Source organism: Heterodontus francisci, chromosome 3 (assembly GCF_036365525.1).
Source record: "Heterodontus francisci isolate sHetFra1 chromosome 3, sHetFra1.hap1, whole genome shotgun sequence".
NCBI lineage: Eukaryota > Metazoa > Chordata > Chondrichthyes > Heterodontiformes > Heterodontidae > Heterodontus > Heterodontus francisci.
In genome coordinates this window covers 157,612,435-157,634,171 of record NC_090373.1, presented here as the reverse complement: position 1 = coordinate 157,634,171, position 21,737 = coordinate 157,612,435, and the positions used below count along the sequence as shown (strand labels likewise).

The 21,737-nt window shown below is 42.6% G+C and overlaps 1 protein-coding gene across 3 annotated transcripts in view; it reads left to right on the top strand.

Annotated features, from left to right (window-relative positions):
• Positions 1–21,737, top strand: part of atg5 (ATG5 autophagy related 5 homolog (S. cerevisiae)) — a 289,336-nt gene that overhangs the window by 16,132 nt on the left and 251,467 nt on the right. For all 3 annotated transcript variants that reach the window (XM_068027020.1, XM_068027007.1, XM_068027015.1), the window contains exons 2-3: positions 4,137–4,289; positions 16,480–16,607. In XM_068027020.1, coding sequence (XP_067883121.1) covers positions 4,182–4,289; positions 16,480–16,607 — 236 coding nt within the window. In that variant the 5' untranslated portion in view covers positions 4,137–4,181. The remainder of the gene's footprint in view (positions 1–4,136; positions 4,290–16,479; positions 16,608–21,737) is intronic.

The following is a 21,737-nucleotide window of genomic DNA, read 5'->3' as shown; positions in this document are numbered from 1 at the left end:
TGAGCTGTGAGGAGGATGCAAAGAGGCTTCAAGGGGATTTAAACAGGCTAAGTGAGTGAGCAAGAACATAATGTGGAAAATGTGAAGTTGTCCACTTTGGTAGGAAAAATAGAAATGCAGAGTATTACTTAATTGGTGAGAGATTGGGAAGTGTTGATGTCCCAAGGGACCTGGGTGTCCTTGTTCACAAGTTGCTGAAATCTAACGTGCAGGTGCAGTAAACAATTGAGAAGGAAAATGGTATGTTGGCCTTTATTGCAAGGGAATTTGAGTACAGGAGTAAAGATGTCTTTCTGCAATTGTATAGAGCCTTGGTGATACCACACCTGATGTATTATGTACAGTTTTGTTCTCCTTATCTAAGGAATGATATACTTGCTATAGAGGGAGTGTAGCAGAGGTTCATCAGACTGATTCCTGGGATGGCTGGATTGTCCTATGAGGAGAGATTGAGCAAACTGGGCCTGTATTCTCTGGAGTTTACAAGAATGAGAGGTGATCTCATTGAAGCATGCAAAATTCTTACAGTGCTCAACAGGGTAGATGCAGGAAGGATGTTTCCCCTGGCTGAGGGGTGGAATCTAGAACCAGGGGACACAATCTCAGAATAAGAGGTTGGCCATTTAGGACTGAGGTGAGGAGGAATTTCTTCACTTAGAGGGTGGTGAATCTTTGGAATTCTCTATTCCAGACGGCTGTGGAGGCTCAGTCATTATGTGCAAGATTGAGATCAATAGATTTCTAGATGTTAAAGGCATCAAGGGATATGGGGATATTGTGGGAAAATGGCGTTGAGGTAGAAGATCAACCATGATCTAGTTGAATGGTGGAGACGGCTCAAAAGGCTGAATGGCCTACTCCTCCTATTTTCTATGTTGCTAACAGTGCTGTGGGTGTACCTACACCAGATGGACTGCAGCGGTTCAAAAATGCAGCTTACCACCACCTTCTCGGGTGCATTTAGGGGTGGGCAACATATTCTGGCCTTGCAAGCAATGCTTGCATCCTAGGAACGAATAATAAAAAATAACTTAGAATACAGAAAAAAAATTCAATATTTTCCAATCATACCAAACTTGGAGGTATGGCAAACAATGATGATGATCCCAATCGACTGCAACAGGACATAAATAGGCTAGCAGAATGGGCAGACAGGTGGCAGATGGAATTTAATAGAGAAGTGTAAGTTGATGCATTTTGGCAGAAGGAATAGGGAGAGGCAGTGTGGACTTAATGGTGCAGTTGTGAAGAGTGTACAGGACAGAGGGACCTGGGGGTTCCTGTTCATAGATGTTTGAAGGTGGTAGGACATATTGAAAGAGTAGTCAGCAAAACATATGGGATCTGAACTTCATAAATAGAGGTATTGAGTACAAAAGAAGGGAAGTACTGCTGAACCTTTATGAAGCTCTGGTTAAAGCACAACTGGAGTACTGTGTTCAGTTCTGGTCACCACACTTTAGGAGGGACGTGAGGGTCCTTGAGGGGCTGCAAAGAAGATTTCCCAGAATGGTTCCAGGGATGAGGGATTTTAACCACAAGCTTAGGTTGGAGAAGCTGGGGTGGTTCTCTTTAAAGCAAAGGAGGTTGAGGAGAGATCTGATGGAGATGTACAAGATTATGATGGGTTTAGATAAGGTAGACAAAAAAAGCTGTTCTGATTAGCTGGTTGTACAGGACTAGGGTACGCAGATTTAAGGTTTTGTGCAAGAGATATGGGGGGATGTGAGGAAGAACTTTTTACGCAGCGAGTGGTAATAACCTGTCATTCACTGCCTACGAGGATGGTAGAAAGGTAGACGACCAGTGATTTTAAAGAGAAATTGAATAGGCACGTGAAGGAAATAAACTTGTAGATCTGTGGGGATAGAGCAGAGGAAAGGGAATGACTGGATTGATGTACTGAGAGCTGGCGTGGATTTGATGGGCTGAATGGTCTCCTGTACTCGAATGATTAAGATTAAGTTATTGGGGAAAAAGCATAGATGGAATATAATTAGTGACGTGTGAAGTTATCCACTTTGGAAGGAAAAATAGAAAAAACAAATTTTTCTTGAATGATGAGAGACTGGGGCATTTTGGTATTCAGCGGGACCTGGGTGTCCTTGTACACAAATCACAAAATTAATATGCAGGTCCAGCAAGCAATTAGGAAGGGAAATGATATGTTAGCCTTTATTACAAAGGTATTAGAGTACAAGAGTGAAGAAATTGTGCTACAACTACATAGGCTCTTAGTGTGGCCATACCTGGAGTATTGTGGACATTTTTGATCTCCTTACCTAAGGAAGGATATACGAGCCTTGTAGGGAGTGCAACAAAGGTTCACTAGACTCGTTCCTGGGATCAGGGCATTGTCCTACAAGGAGAAATTGAACAGACTAGGCCTATATTCCTTGGAGTTTAGAAGAAAGTGAGGTGATCGAATTGAAACATAAAATTCTTAAAGGGCGTGGTGGGTTAGATGCTGGGAGGATGTTTTCCTTGGCTAGAGCTTGAGGTCAGAGTCTCAGAATAATGGGTTAGCCATTTAAGACTGAGATGAAAAATGTCTTTGTTCAAAGGGTTATGAACCCCTGAGATTCTCTGCCCCAGAGAGCTGTGGATGCTCAGTTGTTGAGTATATTCAAGACAGAGATTGATTGATTTTTGGAGATAAGGGAATCAAGGGATATGAGGGTAGTGTGGGAAGGTAGAGTTGAGGTAGATCACCCATATTGAATGGCGAAGCAGGGTTGAATGGTCTACTGCTATTTCTTAAGTGTTTAGCTTGGCTATGTACTTGTGCAGATAAATTAAATTTGAAATAGAAAATGTGAAATGTTAGACATGGGATTGTGGCATTGTGGTAATGTCACTGGATTAGTAATCCAGAGGCCCTGGAAACATGGGTTCAGATCCCACCACAGCTGAGGGTGGAATTTAAATTCAGTTCATTAATAAAAATCTGGAATTGAAAGCTAGTCTCAGTAATGGTGCCATGCAACTATTGTCAAAAAACCATCTAGTTCACTAATGTCTTTGAGGGAAAGAAATCTGGCCTTACCTGGTCTAGCCTACATGCGACTTCAGTCCCACAACAATGTGGTTGACTCTTAGCTGCCCTCTGAAATGGCCTAGCAAGCCACTCAGTTCAAGGGCATTTAGGGATGGGCAACAAATGCTGGCCTGCCACCGATGCCATCATCCCATGAAAGAATAAAAAAAAAATACACTGGTCAGAAATGCATCTCAGAACACTGTCAATGGATTATTGAGCCTTGGGGAACTAGAAGTGATGACAATTCTAATGTCGCGAACGCAGTTAAAGTTAATAAGATATTGATATTGCTGGAACAATGAACGTAAAGCTCTGGATGTGACCCCATTTAGAGTACTGTATTTAATTATGGCTACCAAACCACAGGACCTGTACACATTCCAGGGAAGGTACAGAAAAGTGGAAAACTGATCCTGGGTGTTAAGAGGATGAGCTAGAAACAAAGGATAGAGAAACTTAAACACCACTGTCTAGAGTGAGAGGGAAGGTTATCTCATTGAGGAGCATAAATATAATGAATGACTATATAAATCCACCTAGGTTAGGAGTTTTTTTTTAATGCAGAGGATGTTAGGGCATTTACTGTCCTGCCAGAAAAATGATGGAATCAGAATACACAATAGGCAGATGGCAAATGGATCGATATTTGAAAATAGAAAAGGTATCTGGGAAAGACAATACAGAAAGACTACGTAGGCGCAATGGGATTAATGGCCTCTTCCTGTGCTGTAAAATTCAATGATTCTAAGCCAGGCGAACAATACTGGAGGATTTATATTTAAAATGTGTATAGAGAGATTTTCTTACTAAATATTTATTATTTGGAGCTTGGGTATGGGGTAGTACAGACAGAACATTAAGGATGTTCAAATTTGGCTGGCTGCTATAATGGGTCAATTGGGGGGTACAGTGGTGCTGGAGGACTATGTTTTAGTGCGTGTAGTGCCTCTTTACTCAGGTTCTTAAGTACAGTCATGCTGTTGTGAAAAGTTTGTTCTGGGTTGGTAGGGCGAGGGGAGAAGATATGGGTAGTGATGAACAGGAGGCCAGTGTTTTGCCAGTTGAACGTATACTCTTTTTTTTGTTGCTCCGAAAGGTGCCAGAGAGAGACTCTTGATGTGCTGCATCAAGCATTGGAAAAATGACAGATGACAGAGATGTATTGCGGGACGTTTGGTTTGGAAGAATACCAACCTGTTTCACTTTATCTCAGGATGAAATAACTGAAAGAGAGGCTGAACCTTATTATGTAAGTATGAGGAAAGAAAATAGTATTTTGCATATCTGTTTTATGGAAAGGGCCAACTACTCTTCAATTTATGTGATTTAAGCAGTGAGTGCAATCCACTTGTAATGTACACAAGCAGATGTTTTATACCTGTCTTCAAGTTCTTTTAGATCTGTTCGTAACTAGGGATATTTTAAAATTTAATTCTGCTTTTGATATTTCATATTTTAATAATCTGAGCTGTTTGGTAAAAAACGGTGATTTATTTGTGACAGAGGGAGTTTTTCTTTCCCCCCCTGTTGGTCATCAATTAATAGTTTTCTCTTCTCTTCCCCCCCCACCCCCCCCCCCACCCTGTTAGAAGCTCTGTAGGAACAGTTAATCCTCTGTATTTTAGTAACATTTGAGACCTGATCTTGTGGGCAATAGAACACTTCCACTATTGCCACACAGTTAGCATAAAGCACATTCATTGTCAAATACAGCAAAGCAAAACTCTTCTATTGTGTCTAAATTTGCTGTTAATTCATCCTTGGAGCATCCTTTACTGCAGTAGTTTGAACATTTTTCAGATTCCACACATGGCATCTCTTGGGTTCAGTTAGGGTGCCAGTGAATTGTGGGCTGTTTTTGCTGTAGTCTCAGATGCATAAGAAATAAAGACTTACATTTATATAGCGCCTTTCATGACCACCGGATGTCCCAAAGTGCTTTGCAGCTAATGAAGTACTTTTGAACTGTAGACTCTATATTCATGTTGAAAACATGGCAGCCAATTTTCATACATAAAGCTGCCACAAACAGCAATATAATAATGACCAGATAATAAGATAACTGTGATGTTGATCGTGGGATAAATATTAGCCAGAATAACAGGGATAACACCCTGCTCTTTTTCGAAATAGTGCCATGGGATCTTTTACAGTCTGCCTGAGAAGGCATACAGGGCTTTGGTTTAACAGCTCATCCGAAAGGCAGCAACTCCAACAGTGCAGAACATCTTCAGTACTGCACTGGAGTGTCAGTATTGATTTTTATGCTCAGGTCTTAGAGTGGGAATTGAACCCACAACTTTCTGACTCAGAGGAGCGAGTGTTAAAGGCCTGTTGCGGTCTGGAAAAAAAAAACCCGACCCAAACCCGACAGAAGCACATCGGACCCGAGCCTGACCTGGCCCGAGTCCTTCCATTCTTTCCTATACCTGACCTGACCATAGTGCACTCACTGTGCTTACCACTTTTGGATGGATGGAATGGAAGGAAGCTGCAGCATGAGCTCGATGATGTCATAGAGATGCTCACTCGTTCACTGCGCAGACTCAGTCTGTGGAGTCCGGATGCGCGTTTCCCTCCTTGACGTCCCAGAATCCCAGCTCAGACAGGCTTTTCAAATTTTGATGCTTACTTATTCAACTTCCCTTTTCCTCCCAGCAGAGCAAAAGGTAGTACTGTGTGTGTTGGCCTGGACCCGCCTGACCCGACCCAAGCCCGAAAGCTGGACCCGGAAGCGTGACCCATACCCGACGCATGTCATCGGGTCCCATTGGGTTCGGGTTGGGTAGCAGGCCTTTAGAGAGTGCTACCAATTGTGCCGTGGTTGACATTAGGACAGCATTGAGATTATATAAACACATTCCAATCATAGTCCTTGAGTGAGAACTAATGGAAGTTAGATTTTCATTCTGTTGGTCTGTGCTCATCCATTGTGTTGCCTAGTTTTTTAACTCTGTTCATTGTTAATGATCTGGTTTATATTTGGCATGTGCTGCTATTGAGTGGATAGCATTTCAATCTGAATTAATGGGGGAGAGAATCTTTGAGGCAGGTAGATATAATGATGATTGAGGAAGATAAAATGTAGAGCTGCTTGTTTTTAAATACAAAACGTGGTTAAATAACTGGAAATCCTGGAGATGAAAGGCAGAGCTGATTGTTAAATAAATGTCAGTGAAAATGAAGGTACAGAACAAAAATCAGATCTTTGGTTGAGGGCCACAGTTGCAAGGAGAAAGTTGCTTGAGGGTCACTTTCAACACCGTGTCCCTGACGACCATGGGTGCAGGAAGTGTATCCATCTGCAGCTACTGGCTACCCGCATTACGGAGCTGGAGCTGTGGGTGGATTCACTGTGGAGCATCCGTAATGCTGAGGACGTCATGGATAGCAGGTTTAGCAAGGTGGTCACACCACAGGTGATGGCTGCACAGGCAGAAAAGGGATGGGTGACCAACAGGCGGAGTAGTAGGCGCAGGCAGTTAGTGCAGGAGTCCCCCGTAGCCATCCCCCTCTCAAACAGATGTACTGCTTTGGATAATGTTGGTGGGGGGGGGGGGGGCGGTGGCCTCCCAGGGGAAAGCAGCAACAGCCAAATTTGTGGCACCACGGATGGCTCTGCTGCACAGCAGGGTAGGAAAAGGGGTAGAAGAGCAATAGTGATAGGGGATTCTATCGTAAGGGGTGCAGATAGGCATTTCTGTGGCCGCAAACATGACTCCAGGATGGTATGTTGCCTCCTTGGTGCTAGGATCAAGGATGTCACAGAGCGGCTGCAGGACATTCTGAAGGGAGAGGGTGAGCAGTCAGAGGTTGTGGTACACGTTGGTACCAATGACATAGGTAGAAAAAGAGATGAGGTCCTGCAACAAGAATTTAGGGAGCTAGGTAGCAGATTAAAAAGCAGGACCTCAAAGATTGTAATCTCTGGATTACTCCTGGTGCCACATGCTAGTGAGTATAGGAATAGGAGGATAGAGCAGATGAATGCATGGCTGAGGAGATGGTGCAGGAGGGAGGGCTTTAGTTTCTTGGACCACTGGGTCTGTTTCTGGCAAAGGTGGGACCTGAACCAGAATGGGACCAACATCCTTGCTAGGAGGTTTGCTAGTGCTGTAGTTGGGGGGCGGGTGGGGTTTAAACTAATTTGGCAGTGGAATGGGGTACAGAGTGGAGGTGCAGTAGGGGGTGATGCACAGTCAAATATAGAAGAGAAACTCTGTCATTCTGGAAGGCAAAGCAAATGTAGACCTGTTAAGGCATGTGAAAAATGTAAGGCTGGATTGCATTTATTTTATAGTCATAGAGAGATACAGCACTGAAACAGCCCTTTGGCCCACCGAGTCTGTGCCGACCATCAACCACCCATTTATACTACTCCGAAATTAATCCCATATTCCCTACCACATCCCCATCTTCCCTCAATTCTCCTACCACCGACCTACACTAGGGGCAATTTACAATGGCCAATTTACTTACCAACCTTGAGGTTGTTTTCGTTGGAGAGAAGGAGGAGGAGAGGTGACTTAATAGAGACATATAAGATAATCAGAGGGTTAGATAGGGTGGATAGTGAGAGTCTTTTTCCTCGGATGGTGATGGCAAACACGAGGGGACATGGCTTTAAGTTGAGGGGTGATAGATATAGGACAGATGTCAGAGGTAGTTTCTTTACTCAGAGAGTAGTAGGGGCGTGGAACGCCCTGCCTGCAACAGTAGTAGACTCGCCAACTTTAAGGGCATTTAAGTGGTCATTGGATAGACATATGGATGAAAATGGAATAGTGTAGGTCAGATGGTTTCACAGGTCGGCGCAACATCGAGGGCCTGTACTGCGCTGTAATGTTCTAATTCTAAAAAAAAAAGTCTTTGGCTGTGGGAGGAAACTGGAGCACCCGGCGGAAACCCACACGGTCACAGGGAGTACTTGCAAACTCCGCACAGGCAGTACCCAGAACTGAACCCGGGTCGCTGGAGCTGTGAGGCTGCGGTGCTAACCACTGCGCAAGGAGTCTTACTAATAAAGCAGATGAATTAAGGGCATTGATTAGCACATGGGATTATGATATTATTGCTATCACAGAGACATGGTTGAGGGAGGGGCAGGACTGGAAACTCAGTATTCTAGGATATAGAATCTTCAGGCGTGACAGGGGAGGGGGTGGTATTGCACTGTTGATCAAGGAGTCAATTACTGTAGTAAGGGAGGGATGATATCTTAGAAGGTTCCTCAAATGAGGCCATATGGGTAGAACTTAAAAACAAAAAGGAGGCAATCACTTGGCTGGGAGTGTACTACAGGCCTCCAAACAGTCAGGGAGAGATAGAGGAGCAGATATGTAGGCAAATCTCAGAGAGGTGTAAAAATAATAGGGTAATAGGGGATTTCAGCTTACCTAATATCAACTGGGATAGTCTTAGTGCAAAAGGCTTAAAGGGGGAGGAATTCTTAAAATGCACACAGAAGAGCTTTTTGAGCCAGTATATAGAAAGTCCTACAAGAGAAGGAGCAGTGCTAGACCTAATCCTAGGGAATGAAGCCGGACAAGTGGTAGAAGTGTCAGTGGGGGAGCATTTCGGGGATAGTGACCATAACTCTAAGATTTAAGGTAGTTTTGGAAAAGGACAAAGACGGGCTAGAAATAAGAGTACCGAATTGGGGGAAGGCCAATTTCAATCTGATGAAACAGGATCTGGCCAAAGTGGACTAGGAGCAGCTACTTGTAGGAAAGTCTACATCAACCCAGTGGGAGTCATTCAAAGAGGAAATAGTGAGGGTTCAGAGCCAACATGTACCCGTTAAGGTGAAGGGTAGGAACAAGAAGTCCAGGGAATACTGGATGTCATGAGATATAGAGTATTGGATCAGGAAAAAAAAGGAGGCTTATGGCAGATTCAGAGCGCTGAAAACCGCGGAGGCACTAGAGGAATATAGAAAGTGCTGGGGGGTACTGAAAGTAATTAGGAGAATGAAGAGGGGGCATGAAAAAACATTGGGCAAGATAAAGGAAAATCTTAAGGCATTTTATAAGTATATTAAGGGCAAGAGGATAACCAGGGAAAGAGTGGGGCCAATTAGGGTTCAAAGTGGCAATCTGTGTGTGGAGCCAGAGGACATAGGTGAGGTTTTAAATGATTAATTTTCGTCTGTGTTCACTATGGAGAAGGACGATGTAGGTGTAGAAATCAGGGAGGGGAATTATGATATACTTGGACATATTAGCATTGAAAGGGAGGAAGTATTAGATGTTTTAGCGGGCTTAAAAGTGGATAAATCCCCAGGCCCAGATGAGATGTATCCCAGGCTGTTATGTGAGGCAAGGGAGGAGATAGCAGGGGCTCTGACACAAACTTTCAGATCCTCTCTGGCCATGGGAGAGGTGCCAGAAGACTGGACGTAGCGAATGTGGTACCATTATTCAAGAAGGGTAGCAGGGATAGACCAGGTAATTACCGGCTACATCAGTGGTTGGGAAACTATTGGAAAAAATTCTGAAGGACGGGATTAATCTCCACTTGGAGAGGCAGGGATTAATCAGGGATAGTCAGCATGGCTTTGTGAGGGGGAGATCGTGTCTAACTAACTTGATTGAATTTTTCGAGGAGGTGACTAGATGTGTAAATGAGGGTCAGGCAGTTGATGCAGTCTACATGGACTTCAGTAAGGCATTTGATAAGGTCTCACATGGGAGATTGGTTAAGAAGGTAAGAGCCCATGGGATCCAGGGCAATTTGGCAAATTGGATCCAAAATTGGCTTAGTTGCAGGAGGCAGAGGGTGATGGTCACGGGTTGTTTTTGCAAGTGGAAGCCTGTGACCAGTGGTGTACCACAGGGATCGGTGCTGGGACCCTTGCTGTTTGTAGTGTCCATTAATGATTTAGACGTGAATATAGGAGGTATGATCCGTAAGTTCACAGATGGCACCAAAATTGGTGGTGTCGTAAATAGTGAGGAGGAAAGTCTTCGATCACAAGATGATATAGATGGGCTGGTAAGATTGTCGGAGCAGTGGCAAATGGAATTTAATCCTGAGAAGTGTGAGGTGATGCATTTTGGGAGTACTAATAAGGCAAGGAAACATACAATGGACGGTAGGACCCTAGGAAGTTCAGATGGTCAGAGGGACCTTGGTGTACTTGTCCTTAGATCACTGAAGGCAGCGGCACAGGTAGATAAGGTGGTTAGGAAGGCATATGGGATACTTGTCTTTATTAGCCGAGGCATAGAATATAAAAGCAGGGAGGTTATGATGGAGCTGTATAAAATGTGAATTAGGCCACAGCTGGAGTATTGTGTACAGTTCTGGGCACCACACAATAGGAAGGATGTGATTGCACTGGAGAGGGTGCAGAGAAGATTCACCAGGATGTTGCCTGGGATGGAGCATTTCAGCTATGAAGAGAGATGGAAAAGGCTAGTGTTGTTTTCCTTAGAGCAGAGAAGGCTGAGGGGGGACATGATTGAGGTATACAAAATTATGAGGGGCATTGATAGGTTAGATCGGAAGAGACTTTTTCCTTTAGCAGAGGGGTCAATAACCAGGGGGCATAGATTTAAGGTAAGGGGAAGAAGGTTTAGAGGGGATTTGAGGAAACATTTTTCACCCAGAGGATGGTTGGAATCTGGAACGCATTGCCTAAAGGGGTGGTAGAGGCAGGAACCCTCACAACATTTAAGAAGTATTCAGATGAGCACTTGAAACATCATAGCATACAAGGCTATGGGCCAAGTGCTGGAAAATGGGATTGGAATAGTTAGGTGCTTGATGGCTGGCACAGACACGATGGGCCGAAGGGCCTGTTTCTGTGCTGTATAACTCTGACACCCTTGGGCTGAAGCTAAAATGTTACCGTTGAGTAAATCCTAGGTGTGAGATTTACAGTTGCAAGTCACCCACATAGTTTAATTGCCAGCAAAAACAAGAAATGCTGGAACCACTCAGCAGGTCTGGCAGCATCCGCGGAAAGAGAAGCAGGAAGAGAGGTCGCTGGTCCGGGGCGTTGGCTCTGCTTCTCTTTCCGCGGATGCTGCCAGACCTGCTGAGTGGTTCCAGCATTTCTTGTTTTTGTTTCAGATTTCCAGCATCCGCAGTATTTTGCTTTTAGTTTAATTGCCACCCTGCATCAAAACGCAAAAATGTTAGCGTACCCATTATATAGTTTGTAGCGGACTGCCTGCATGCTTTACTTCCAGTTCGGGATAAAATTTTTACCGATGTGGCTGCTCTGAGTGATATATTCTTCAGTTATTATTGGACCTATCAAGTATTCCAGTAACTGCAGGAAATGCTAATCACCTGTCGCCTCCAACAACTTGCTTTTATGTAACAAAATGAACACAGTGCTTCACAGGGGCATCAGTGGCCATTAAGCAGAAGGGAGGTAACAAAGCATGGTTGAAGAGCTGTGATTTTTCAGGAAGGAGGTGAAGCACCAGGTCAGAGAAGTTTAAGGGAGAGACCTCTGGAGTGAGTGGGAGAAGGGAGGAGGAAGATAGCTAATGCATCAGATTTGGAAGAAAGGGTATTGGTTTGGCACTTTGGGCTGGAGATACTTTTGCAAACAAGGTGGAACATGATCATAGCTTTTGACATTCATATGTTGGGGGATGGGTCTGAATTTTAGGTTCGAAGTGAATGGTATGTGGGACTTTCTTCAGGATAGAAAACAAGTCACTGAGTTCTAGATAAGTTGGAGCTTGTGAAGGGAGGCTGGGTGTCGTTGTCAAGGCGAGCCTTGAAGAAACTGTTCCTTGAGGGATAAGCATTTCAGCAAAGCTAAGGACGAGTTAAGGGTGTAGGTGGATAATGATCTGCGGGTGGAAGAGAACAGAAGAGGCCTGACAAAAGATGGGCAGGGCCTCACCAAAAATGGGAATTTATAGCAATGTGCCAGAAGTTGTTTGATAACTGAAAAATAACTATCACAATTTTGATGATTAAAGTACACAAGCTGGGTGGGCAGCAAGTGAATAATGATCCTTGCATTTATTTGACTGCTTTTTAACTTCAACAATGAGTGTTACATTCTTGGCCTCCCAATATGTCTCATGCACTCAGTGCCAAAGACCGCTTCTATAAGCAGGCTCTTACTCCCTACAAACTGGCTTCTTGAATTTATACGCTATCTGAAAATGCATTTCCCAGGTATTTGAACAGAAATCCTTGTTAGTACACTTAGCTCAGAGTTGAAAGAAAACACCTGTGTGTATATATGTAACACCTTTCGTGTTATCAACAAATCAAAACACTTCACAGCCAATGAATTACTTTCCAGGTGTAGTCAATATTGGCACTGAGATGAGCTTCTGACCACGCACCATCACTCATCTGTGCCTTTTTTGCCTCTAGATTTGACTATTCCAGTGCACTCCTGGCCATTCTACCCTCTGGAAACTTGAGATCATCCAAAACTCTGCTACCTGTCTCCTAATTCGTATCCAGTCCTGTTCACCTATCACCCCTGTGCTCGCTGACCTATATTGCCTCCTGGTTAAGCTTGCGTCAGTTTTAAAATTCTCACCCTTGTTTTCAAATGGCCTCAACCTTCCCTTTCTTTGTAATGTCCTCTAGTTCCACAGCCCTCTGAAGTAAATGCACGTCCCTGATTTTAATTGCTGCACCATTGACAGCCAGGCCTTTAACTATCTAGGCCCTAAGCTGTAGGATTCTTTCCTTAAGCTTCTCTGCCTCTTTACCTCTCTTTCCTCCTTTAAGATGCTCCTTAAAACCTGTCTCTCGAACTAAACTTTTGGTCATCTGCTCTAATATCTCCTTATATAGCTCGGTCTGAAATTTTGTTTTATAATGCCTCTGTGAAGACCCTTGGGAAGTTTTATTACATTAAAGTCGCTGTATAAATACAAGTTATCATTTTATAATGCTCCTGTGAAGCACCTTGGGACATTTTAATGATGATTCAGTGCTGGATAAATGTAAGTTGTCACAATTCTTGTTGCTCCGGCTTTCAGATAATGGAAAACAATCTTATCAGACTGTGATTTAAGCAATAAACTACAATTCATGTTTATTAAGAGCAGAAAATCAATCCAGCAAGTTTCAATTTTAAAAACTCCAAGCAAAAAAAAATTGCTAAATCTGGTTTAGTTATTTTTAGTAATATGGAGTCCGGAACTTATACATGAGGTTGAATGGCTGATGTCTGTTCCTAATATTCCTAAAAAAATATGTTTTCCGTTGTTGAACCAAGCTGATTATTAACTTTATGGGTTCCTGAACTCTACCAGCTGCTCAACAAAAACTAATTTTCCTTTCTGCTTATTTGATTGTCAGGGTAAAGCAAATCAGTCTGTTCAGTGATTTATAAATCTGCTTTGGAATTAAAACGTATGTGTCTCCTGAGAGTAATGAAAGGCCATGACCATCATCTGGTTATAGTAAACAAAATTTGAAGTGGCCACTCATATTTCAAATAAATATTAAAAATATATATGGACTTTTCTGGTTTGAACTGTGACTGATCTCCCTGTTCACAGCCAGCTCCCCATGAAAACATGATTCCCACTTCAACTGTTGCAATGTAGTTATGACAGCATTTCTCACCATTTTTTCATCTTTATTTCTGTTATCTTCTCATTTACCTTTATCTTAATTTTTTCTGTCGGTCTGTCTCTCTCTCCCTACCCATTCTTCACCAAAGAAAATAAAAGAATGGTACAAGGCTGGTCTTTTACCAGCACAGATGGAAGATTGGGACCCTGAATCTTCACTTGGAACTCAAATGAATTGTCGGCAGGCTGGTGGACCTGCTCATGCATGTCAGAGACTCCAATTTAAAGGGTGGACTGACGAACACTTTGATGGTTTGTGGGATGAGAATCCTAGAACTCTACTGTATCTAGTCCAGTGTTGGCTTGCAAGAGCCATAGGCGTTTATGCCGAACCTTTTTAGAACACCGGTTGGGTCCCAGCTGAAGCATTATATCCAATTCTAGGCAACACACTTCTGAAAGGATGTCCCGGCCTTAGGGAGGCTGCAGAGGAGATTTACTAGAATGGTGCCATGGATGTGGGATTTCCTTTATGTGAGAGGAACTAGAGAAGCTTGGGTTGTTCTCCTTAAAGCAGAGAAAGTTGAAAGATTTAATTGAGGTGTTTAAAATCATGAGTTTTGATAAAGTAAGGGGAAACTGTTTCTAGTGGCAGAAGGGTTGGTAACCAGAGGTCACAGATTTATGGTATCTGGCAAAAGAATCAGAGGCAAGATGAGAATTTTTTTTTTTACACTGAGTTATGATCTGGAATGCACTGCCTGAAAGGGTGGTGGAAGCAGATTGAATAATAACTTGCAAAAGGCAGTTGGATAAGTACTTAAAAGGGGAACGTTTTCAAGGTTTTGGGGAAAGGGAAATTATTAGAGAGGATTCTTCGGGACAGGATTTACTCCCATTTGGAAACAAATGAACTTATTAGCAAGAGGCAGCATAGTTTTGTGAAGGGGAGGTCGTGTCTCACTAATTTGATTGAGTTTTTTGAGGAAGTGACAAAGATGATTGATGAAGGAAGGGCAGTGGATGTTATCTATATGGACTTCAGTAAAACCTTTGACAAGGTCCCTCATGGCAGACTGGTACAAAAGGTGAAGTCACACGGGATCAGAGGTGAGCTGGCAAGATGGATACAGAACTGGCTCGGTCATAGAAGATAGAGGGTAGCAGTGGATGGGTGTTTTTCTGAATGGAAGGTTGTGACTAGGGGTGTTCCGCAGGGATCAGTGCTGGGAACTTTGCTGTTTGTAGTATATATAAATGATTTGTAGGAAAATGTAGCTGGTCTGATTAGTAAGTTTGCGGATGACATAAAGGTTGGTGGAGTTGCGGATAGTGATGAGGATTGTCAGAGGATACAGCAGGATATAGATCGGTTGGAGACTTGGGCGGAGAAATGGCAGATGGAGTTTAATCCGGACAAATGTGAGGTAATGCATTTTGGAAGGTCTAATGCAGGTGGGAGGTATACAGTAAATGGCAGAACCCTTAGGAGTATTGACAGGCAGAGAGATCTGGGCAGACAGGTCCACAGGTCACAAAGTGGCAACGCAGGTAGAAAAGGTAGTCAAGAAGGCATACGGCATGGTTGCCTTCATCGGTCGGGGCATAGAGTATAAAAATTGGCAAGTCATGCTGCAGCTGTACAGAACTTTAGTTAGGCCACACTTAGAATATTGCGTGCAATTCTGGTCGCCACACTACCAGAAGGATGTGGAGGCTTTGGAGAGGGTACAGAGGAGGTTTACCAGGATGTTGCCTGGTCTGGAGGGCATTAGCTGTGAGGAGAGGTTGGATAAACTCAGATTGTTTTCACTGGAACGACGGAGGTGGAGGGGCGACAGGTTTACAAAGCTATGACTGGCATGGACAGAGTGGATAGTCAGAAGCTTTTTCCCAGGGTGGAAGAGTCCGTTACTAGGAGACATAGGTTTAAGGTGTGAGGGGCAAAGTTTAGAGGGGATGTGCGAGGCAAGTTCTTTATACAGAGGGTGGTGAGCGCCTGGAACTTGCTGCTGGGGGAGGTGGTGGAAGCAGGTACGATAGCGACGTTTAAGAGGCATCTTGACAAATACATGAATAGGATGGGAATAGAGGGATACGGTCCCCAGAAGTGCAGAAGGTTTTCGTTTAGACAGGTATCAAGATCGGCGCAGGCTTGGAGGGCCGAATGGCCTGTTCCTGTGCTGTACTGTTCTTTGTTCGAATGGGATTACGTGGGTAGCTGTTTCAAAAGCGACACACAGGCACCATGGGCCAAAAACACCTCCTGTGTTGTATCATTTTATGATACTGAGAATTGAAACATGCTGCAATAATGAATGCCTCCAGTGCAGAAACATCTGAAAAAAGTTATAGCAAGATTTGTGTCTATCTATACAGTCACAACATAAATCAATATATTGAGATTGCTCTCAAAATAATTTAAGGACATTACAAGTGCTGATGGTGCTGAGTTGGATGCCAGGCACTTCCCAAAAGGAGGGTGAGAAAATTGGATAGTGAGCTTTTATGAAACCATACTGATTTACATCCTTACCGCCACAAAGAGCAACACTTAACATATGTGACTTAGGAGGGATTAGTTTAGGGATCGGGAGAAGAGAGACACCCACTTACACAGTAGAAAGTTCAGGTTTTTTTTTAGATTTTTTTAAAAATTGGCATCAGCAAAAAATATTAGTGTTTCAGATACCTGGTATGTTGAATTTTTGTTTTAACCCTAGTTTAAAAAAGGTTTGATCACTTCTAAGTAAAAGGTAGAGTTTGGTAGTTTTCAATGTCAAGGGCACTAATTGGGTATGGTATGTTAGAAATTTTACTGACTGGCCATTTCTACAGAAATACCCCAGCCCCCACAATAAAAACCCCTCAGACCAGTACCACTTTTTGACGCCTAGCAGTGTGCTAACTTGCACAATTTCTTTTCAGCTGCTTTTACCGAGAGTCAGTTATTTGATGCTGGTCACTGACAAAGCTAAAAAGCACTTCCAGAAAGTTATGAGACAAGAGGATGTGGGAGAGATGTGGTTTGAATACGAAGGAGTACCTCTGAAGTGGTGAGTTTCTGTTTGCTTCATATATCACTTCTCCATTGTATATTTTACAATGGTGGTTGGCTGTTTGGTGTCTCTGCCATTGATGCAGCTTCTTTGTTGGATATTTTGTACTCTATTAAAATATATATAATTCACTAGAAAATATGCTTGAGATGGCTTTTTAAAAAAAAATCAGCAACTGGCAGTTAATTTGTACTTAGTAAGTCTGCTTAGAAGATGAGTACATTTGAACTTTTACTTAGGTGCTGAAATTGCTCCCAATATTTTAAAAGATTGCTGTTGTAATGATATTTTATCTTGGGTACATTGACGTAACATGATCAAAATTCATTAATATTGGGGACTGGAAAGTTCCTGCATTATTATTTCTAATCTTGGTTACCCAGTTATACTAGTCTATCGTGTAAATGAGTCTGTAGTAAATATTTGTTTAAAAAATATCTGAAGCAGATTGATGTCTAAGTGTCTGCAGTCTATGCTACCATCGTGACCCATTACTGAAAGTGCTACGTACTTTTAGTTGCTCCCCATATAATTCCTCAACTGGAGCTTGGTGAGGTTGGAACTAGATAAGTGAGCGGGACATATTACAGATAAGGATGTGAACTGCAGGGCTCTGGAATCTCTCCCCTATTCTCTCTTGCCCCCTTGATAAAAGGTGAATTTGTGTTCTACAGCTTTTTTTCCCCTGTTCATCTAATCATCTAGAAACAAAAGAGATTAATGTGCAAAATTAAAGCACATGGGATTGGGGATAAGGTACTGACATGGATAGAGAACTGGTTGGCAGACAGGAAATAAAGAGTAAGAATAAACTGTACTTTTTCCACATGGCACGCAGTGACTAGTGTGGTCCCGCAGGAATCAGTGCTAAGACCCCAGCTATTCACAATATATATTAATGATATAGATGAGGGATTTAAATGTAATATATCCAAGTTTTCAAACGACACAAAGCTGGGTGGGAATGTGAGTTGTGAGGAGGATACAGAGAAGCTCCAGTGTGATTTGGACAGGTTGAGTGAGTGGGCAAATACATGGCAGGTGCAGTATAATGTGGATAAATGTGAGGTTATCCACTTTGGAGGCAAAAACAGAAAGACAGATTATTATCTGAATGGTGATAGATTGGGAAAGGGGGAGTTGCAGTGGGACCTGGTTGTCTTTGTGCATCAGCTGCTGAAAGTAAGCATGCAGGTGCAGCAGGCAGTTAAGAAGGCAAATGGCCTTCATAGCGAGAGGATTCGAGTACAGGAGCAAGGATGTCTTGCTACAATTATACAAGGTCTTGGTGAAACTACATCTGGAGTATTGTGTGCAGTTTTGGTCTCCTTATCTGAGGAAGGATGTTCTTGCCATGGAGGGAGTACAGCGAAGGTTCACCAGATTGATTCCTGGGATAGCAGGGCTGACGTATGAAGAGAGATTGAGTCGATTAGGCTTGTATTCGCTAGAGTTTAGAAGAATGAGAGGGGATCTCATAGAAATCTACAAAATTCTAACAGGACTAGACAGACTAGGTGCAGGAAGGATGTTCCTGATAGCAGGGGAGTCCAGGACCAGGGGTCACAGGATAAGGGGTAAGCCATTTAGGACTGAGAGTTTTCTTCACCTAGAGAGTGGTGAACCTGTGGAATTTTCTACCACAGAAAGCAGTTGAGGCCAAATCATTAAATATATTCAAGAAAGAGTTAGATATAGTTCTTGAGGCTAAAGGGATCAAGGGATACAGGAAGAAAGCGGGAACAGGGTACTGAGTTTGGATGATCAGCCATGATTGTATTGAATGGCGGTGCAGGCTCAAAGGGCCGAGTGGCCTACTCCTCCTATTTTTTTCTATGTTTCTATTAATTTGTTACCTCAATAATTTTGAGATCGAGTTGCAGAGCGCCCTACCACAAGGAGTAGTTGAGGTGAATAGCATTTAAGGCGATACTCGATAAGCGCATGATGCGAAAAAAGGCTCGAAGGTTATGCTGATAGGGTTAGATGAAGAGGAAACTCATGTGGAGCAAAAATGCCGGGTGCTCCGGTTTCCTCCCACAGCCAAAAGACTTGCTGGTTGGTAGGTAAATTGGCCATTATAAATTGCCCCTAGTATAGGTAGGTGGTAGGGAAATATAGGGACAGGTTGGGGATGTGGTAGGAATATGGGATTAGTGTAGGATTAGTATAAATGGGTGTTTGATGGTCGGCTCAGACTCGGTGGGCCGAAGGGCCTGTTTCGGTGCTGTATCTCTAAACTAAACTAAATCAGTTGGGCCGAATAGCCTGTTGCTTTGTAGAAAATAGATTTTATTTAAATGACTTCTTTCTATCAGAACCTCAGTTGCCTTAAAACGTGGGCATATATTGGAAACTCTAATTCTGTGTAATGTAAGTAATTATAAATACGATAAGATTGTAATATGTACTTTGTGTACTTTTGCTCTAACTGTTCTAAATTCAGTGTAATGCAAGTAAATGATGCAGTATCTTCTATGAACATTATTTGATACTGCACTGGGAGACTAGGGATGCTAAATTACATACCTGAAATTATAAATCTAATGGAGAAAAAATTAATAGATTCAATATTGAGTATTGCTGAAAATAAAAACATGTTGTGGAAGCTTTTCGTCTTGCACTCATCAGTACAATCTGCGAGAATACCAATGTAAGGGAAAACCGCAATTTATACTGCATGAGAAGAGAGTGCTGATTGGTTAGCAAGTGAACTCTTGATTGGTAGAGGCGTTGCCATTGAGAATGCACCAATTCACGATGACTGACAGTTAACTGCCAAGCTTTGTTTGAAATTTAAAACAGGCAGCTTGACTCTGGTCGAGGCATTGCCCTAAGGAATGAACCAGCGAATGGCTGTCAATTATTTTGTTTACCTGAAGTAGCCACAATGTTTGTACATTTTCTTTCTGTCTGCAAAAAACAGGGCCTTCAATAATTGGTGGATTGAGTTGCTACACAGGAAAATTATAACATTTCTGGTCTGCTCAGGTTTTGATAACCTTTGCTAATTCAGAGGTCTTCCCATGCATTCTGTCACTGCATGGCATACTTCAAAACGTTAATATATGTAGCTTCCAGTAATCTTAAATAGGTTGTCAGCATAATTCTTCGCACACTGAGGATTGTTTAGCAAATGTTGTCCAATCGCGGAATCACATCTAATGTTGGACACTGCTTTGAGTTTTTGAGTTCCAAAGATTTGAGCAACAGGTAAAACTAGCTGTTTCACGCAGCTACTATGCTGTAGCAACACGTGTGGTGTTCGCCACTAACAGGATGCTGCCGTCAAGCCAAAAAGACCTCCTGCCTATCACACAAATGAGTAATGTGATATATAAATTTCAACGCCAGTGTTCTGCTAGGTATATAGGCTGTACGTCCCAAAGACTGGTGGAACGTATTAAACAACATGTCCCTTCTGCTGTTCGCAACGGGCAAGGTACAGGCTGTATCCAACCAGCCTGTGCTCGCAAAACTCAACACACAGTGTCCAACATTAGATGTGATTCCACGATTGGGCAACATTTGCTAAATAATTCTCAGTGTCAGATAACAAATGGAATTTGTTAACAAAACACCTTTGTTAAAGTAAATGTAGAAAAAGTAAAATAAAAATTTGGAGGAAGTGGACAGGGTTTTGAAGTGTGTTTTCTCAAAGTCAGTTTGAAGTATGCCATGCAGTGACAGAATGCGTGGGAAGATCTCTGAATTAGCAAATGTTATCAAAACCTGAGCAGACCAGAAATGTTATAATTTTCCTGTGCAGCAACTCAATCCAACAATTATTGAAGGAGATATTAGATGATTACAGTTAGATCAGTTGTATTATTTTGCTTCTAAAAATTTTTTAAATCCAAGTGTGGCCCAGGGCTCTTGGTAACACTGGAGCATTTGGGCAGGTCCCTGAGCCCCAGCAAATTTTGACAATGCTTTCATTCTGATTTCAAATACTTAGAGATTGACATACCTACATTGGGTGAGCATGGACTTTTAGCACATCAGTCTGGACATTCGTTTTTCACAGAAAAGGAGTAAAGAAAGGCTCATTTGATACACAATTACCCAAGGTGATTAGAGGAAATATTCCTGAATTCAGGCGAAGTAACATTTGTGGATTTTGTTGAAAAAAATCTTTGCAGCAGCTGTGATCACAGTAAATCCTAACTGCACCATGGCAAGCTAAGATTTATTTATAAGGGAATTTTATTATATATAACTGCAGAAAGAGAGGACAAATCTGAGACAAACATATCATAATGAGAGAAAGTGAGAATCACAGAGGGGAAGAGAATGGAAGCCTGGTAGGAAGATGAGAGAGAAAGAAGTAGCAAGTGAGAGATGAGCAGAGACAAAATTAGTGCAAAAGGGAGCAAGGCAAATTTTTCTTTTGTCCATGAGCAGTGCCACAGAAAATTCTAAGAATGCTGTAAATACACAGTTGGTCAGTCAACATCTCAAAGAAAAAGACAGGTTCAAGTTGGTGTAAGGCCCTTAACTAGTTGAGCTAGCATCTTAAGGCAGTGGCATAATACTTGTCAACTGTTCGAATTTTGCAGGATCAATTTCACTCCTCTTTCACAATAACTACTTGCATTTATATAGTACCTTTAACATAGTAAAACATCTTAAGCTGCTTTCTGTGCCCTGACTTGAAAGCGATGTCTTCCAATTTCAAAATTCCTGGGTACTATTTGAAGATTTAAAGAAAGACAAACTTGCATTTATTTAGTGCCTTTCAAAACCTCAGGATGTCCCAAAGCGCTTTACAGCCAATGAAGTGCTTCTGAGTTGGAGTCATTGTTGTGATGTAGGAAATGTGGCAGCTAATTTACTTTATTTATTCATTCATGGGATGTGGGCAATGCCATCGTTTATTGCCCATACCCAGTTGCCCTTGAGAAGGTGGTGGTGAGCTGCCTTCATGAACCGCTGCAGTCCTTGGGGTGCAGGTGCACCAACAGTGCTGTTAGGAAGGGAGTTCCAGAATTTTGACCCAGCGACAGTGAAGGAACGGTGATAGAGTTCCAAGTCAGGATGGTGTGTGGCTTGGAGGCGTACGTGCAGGTGGTGGTGTTCCCATGCTCTCCCACCATCAACAACGTGATAATGACCTGATCATGTTTT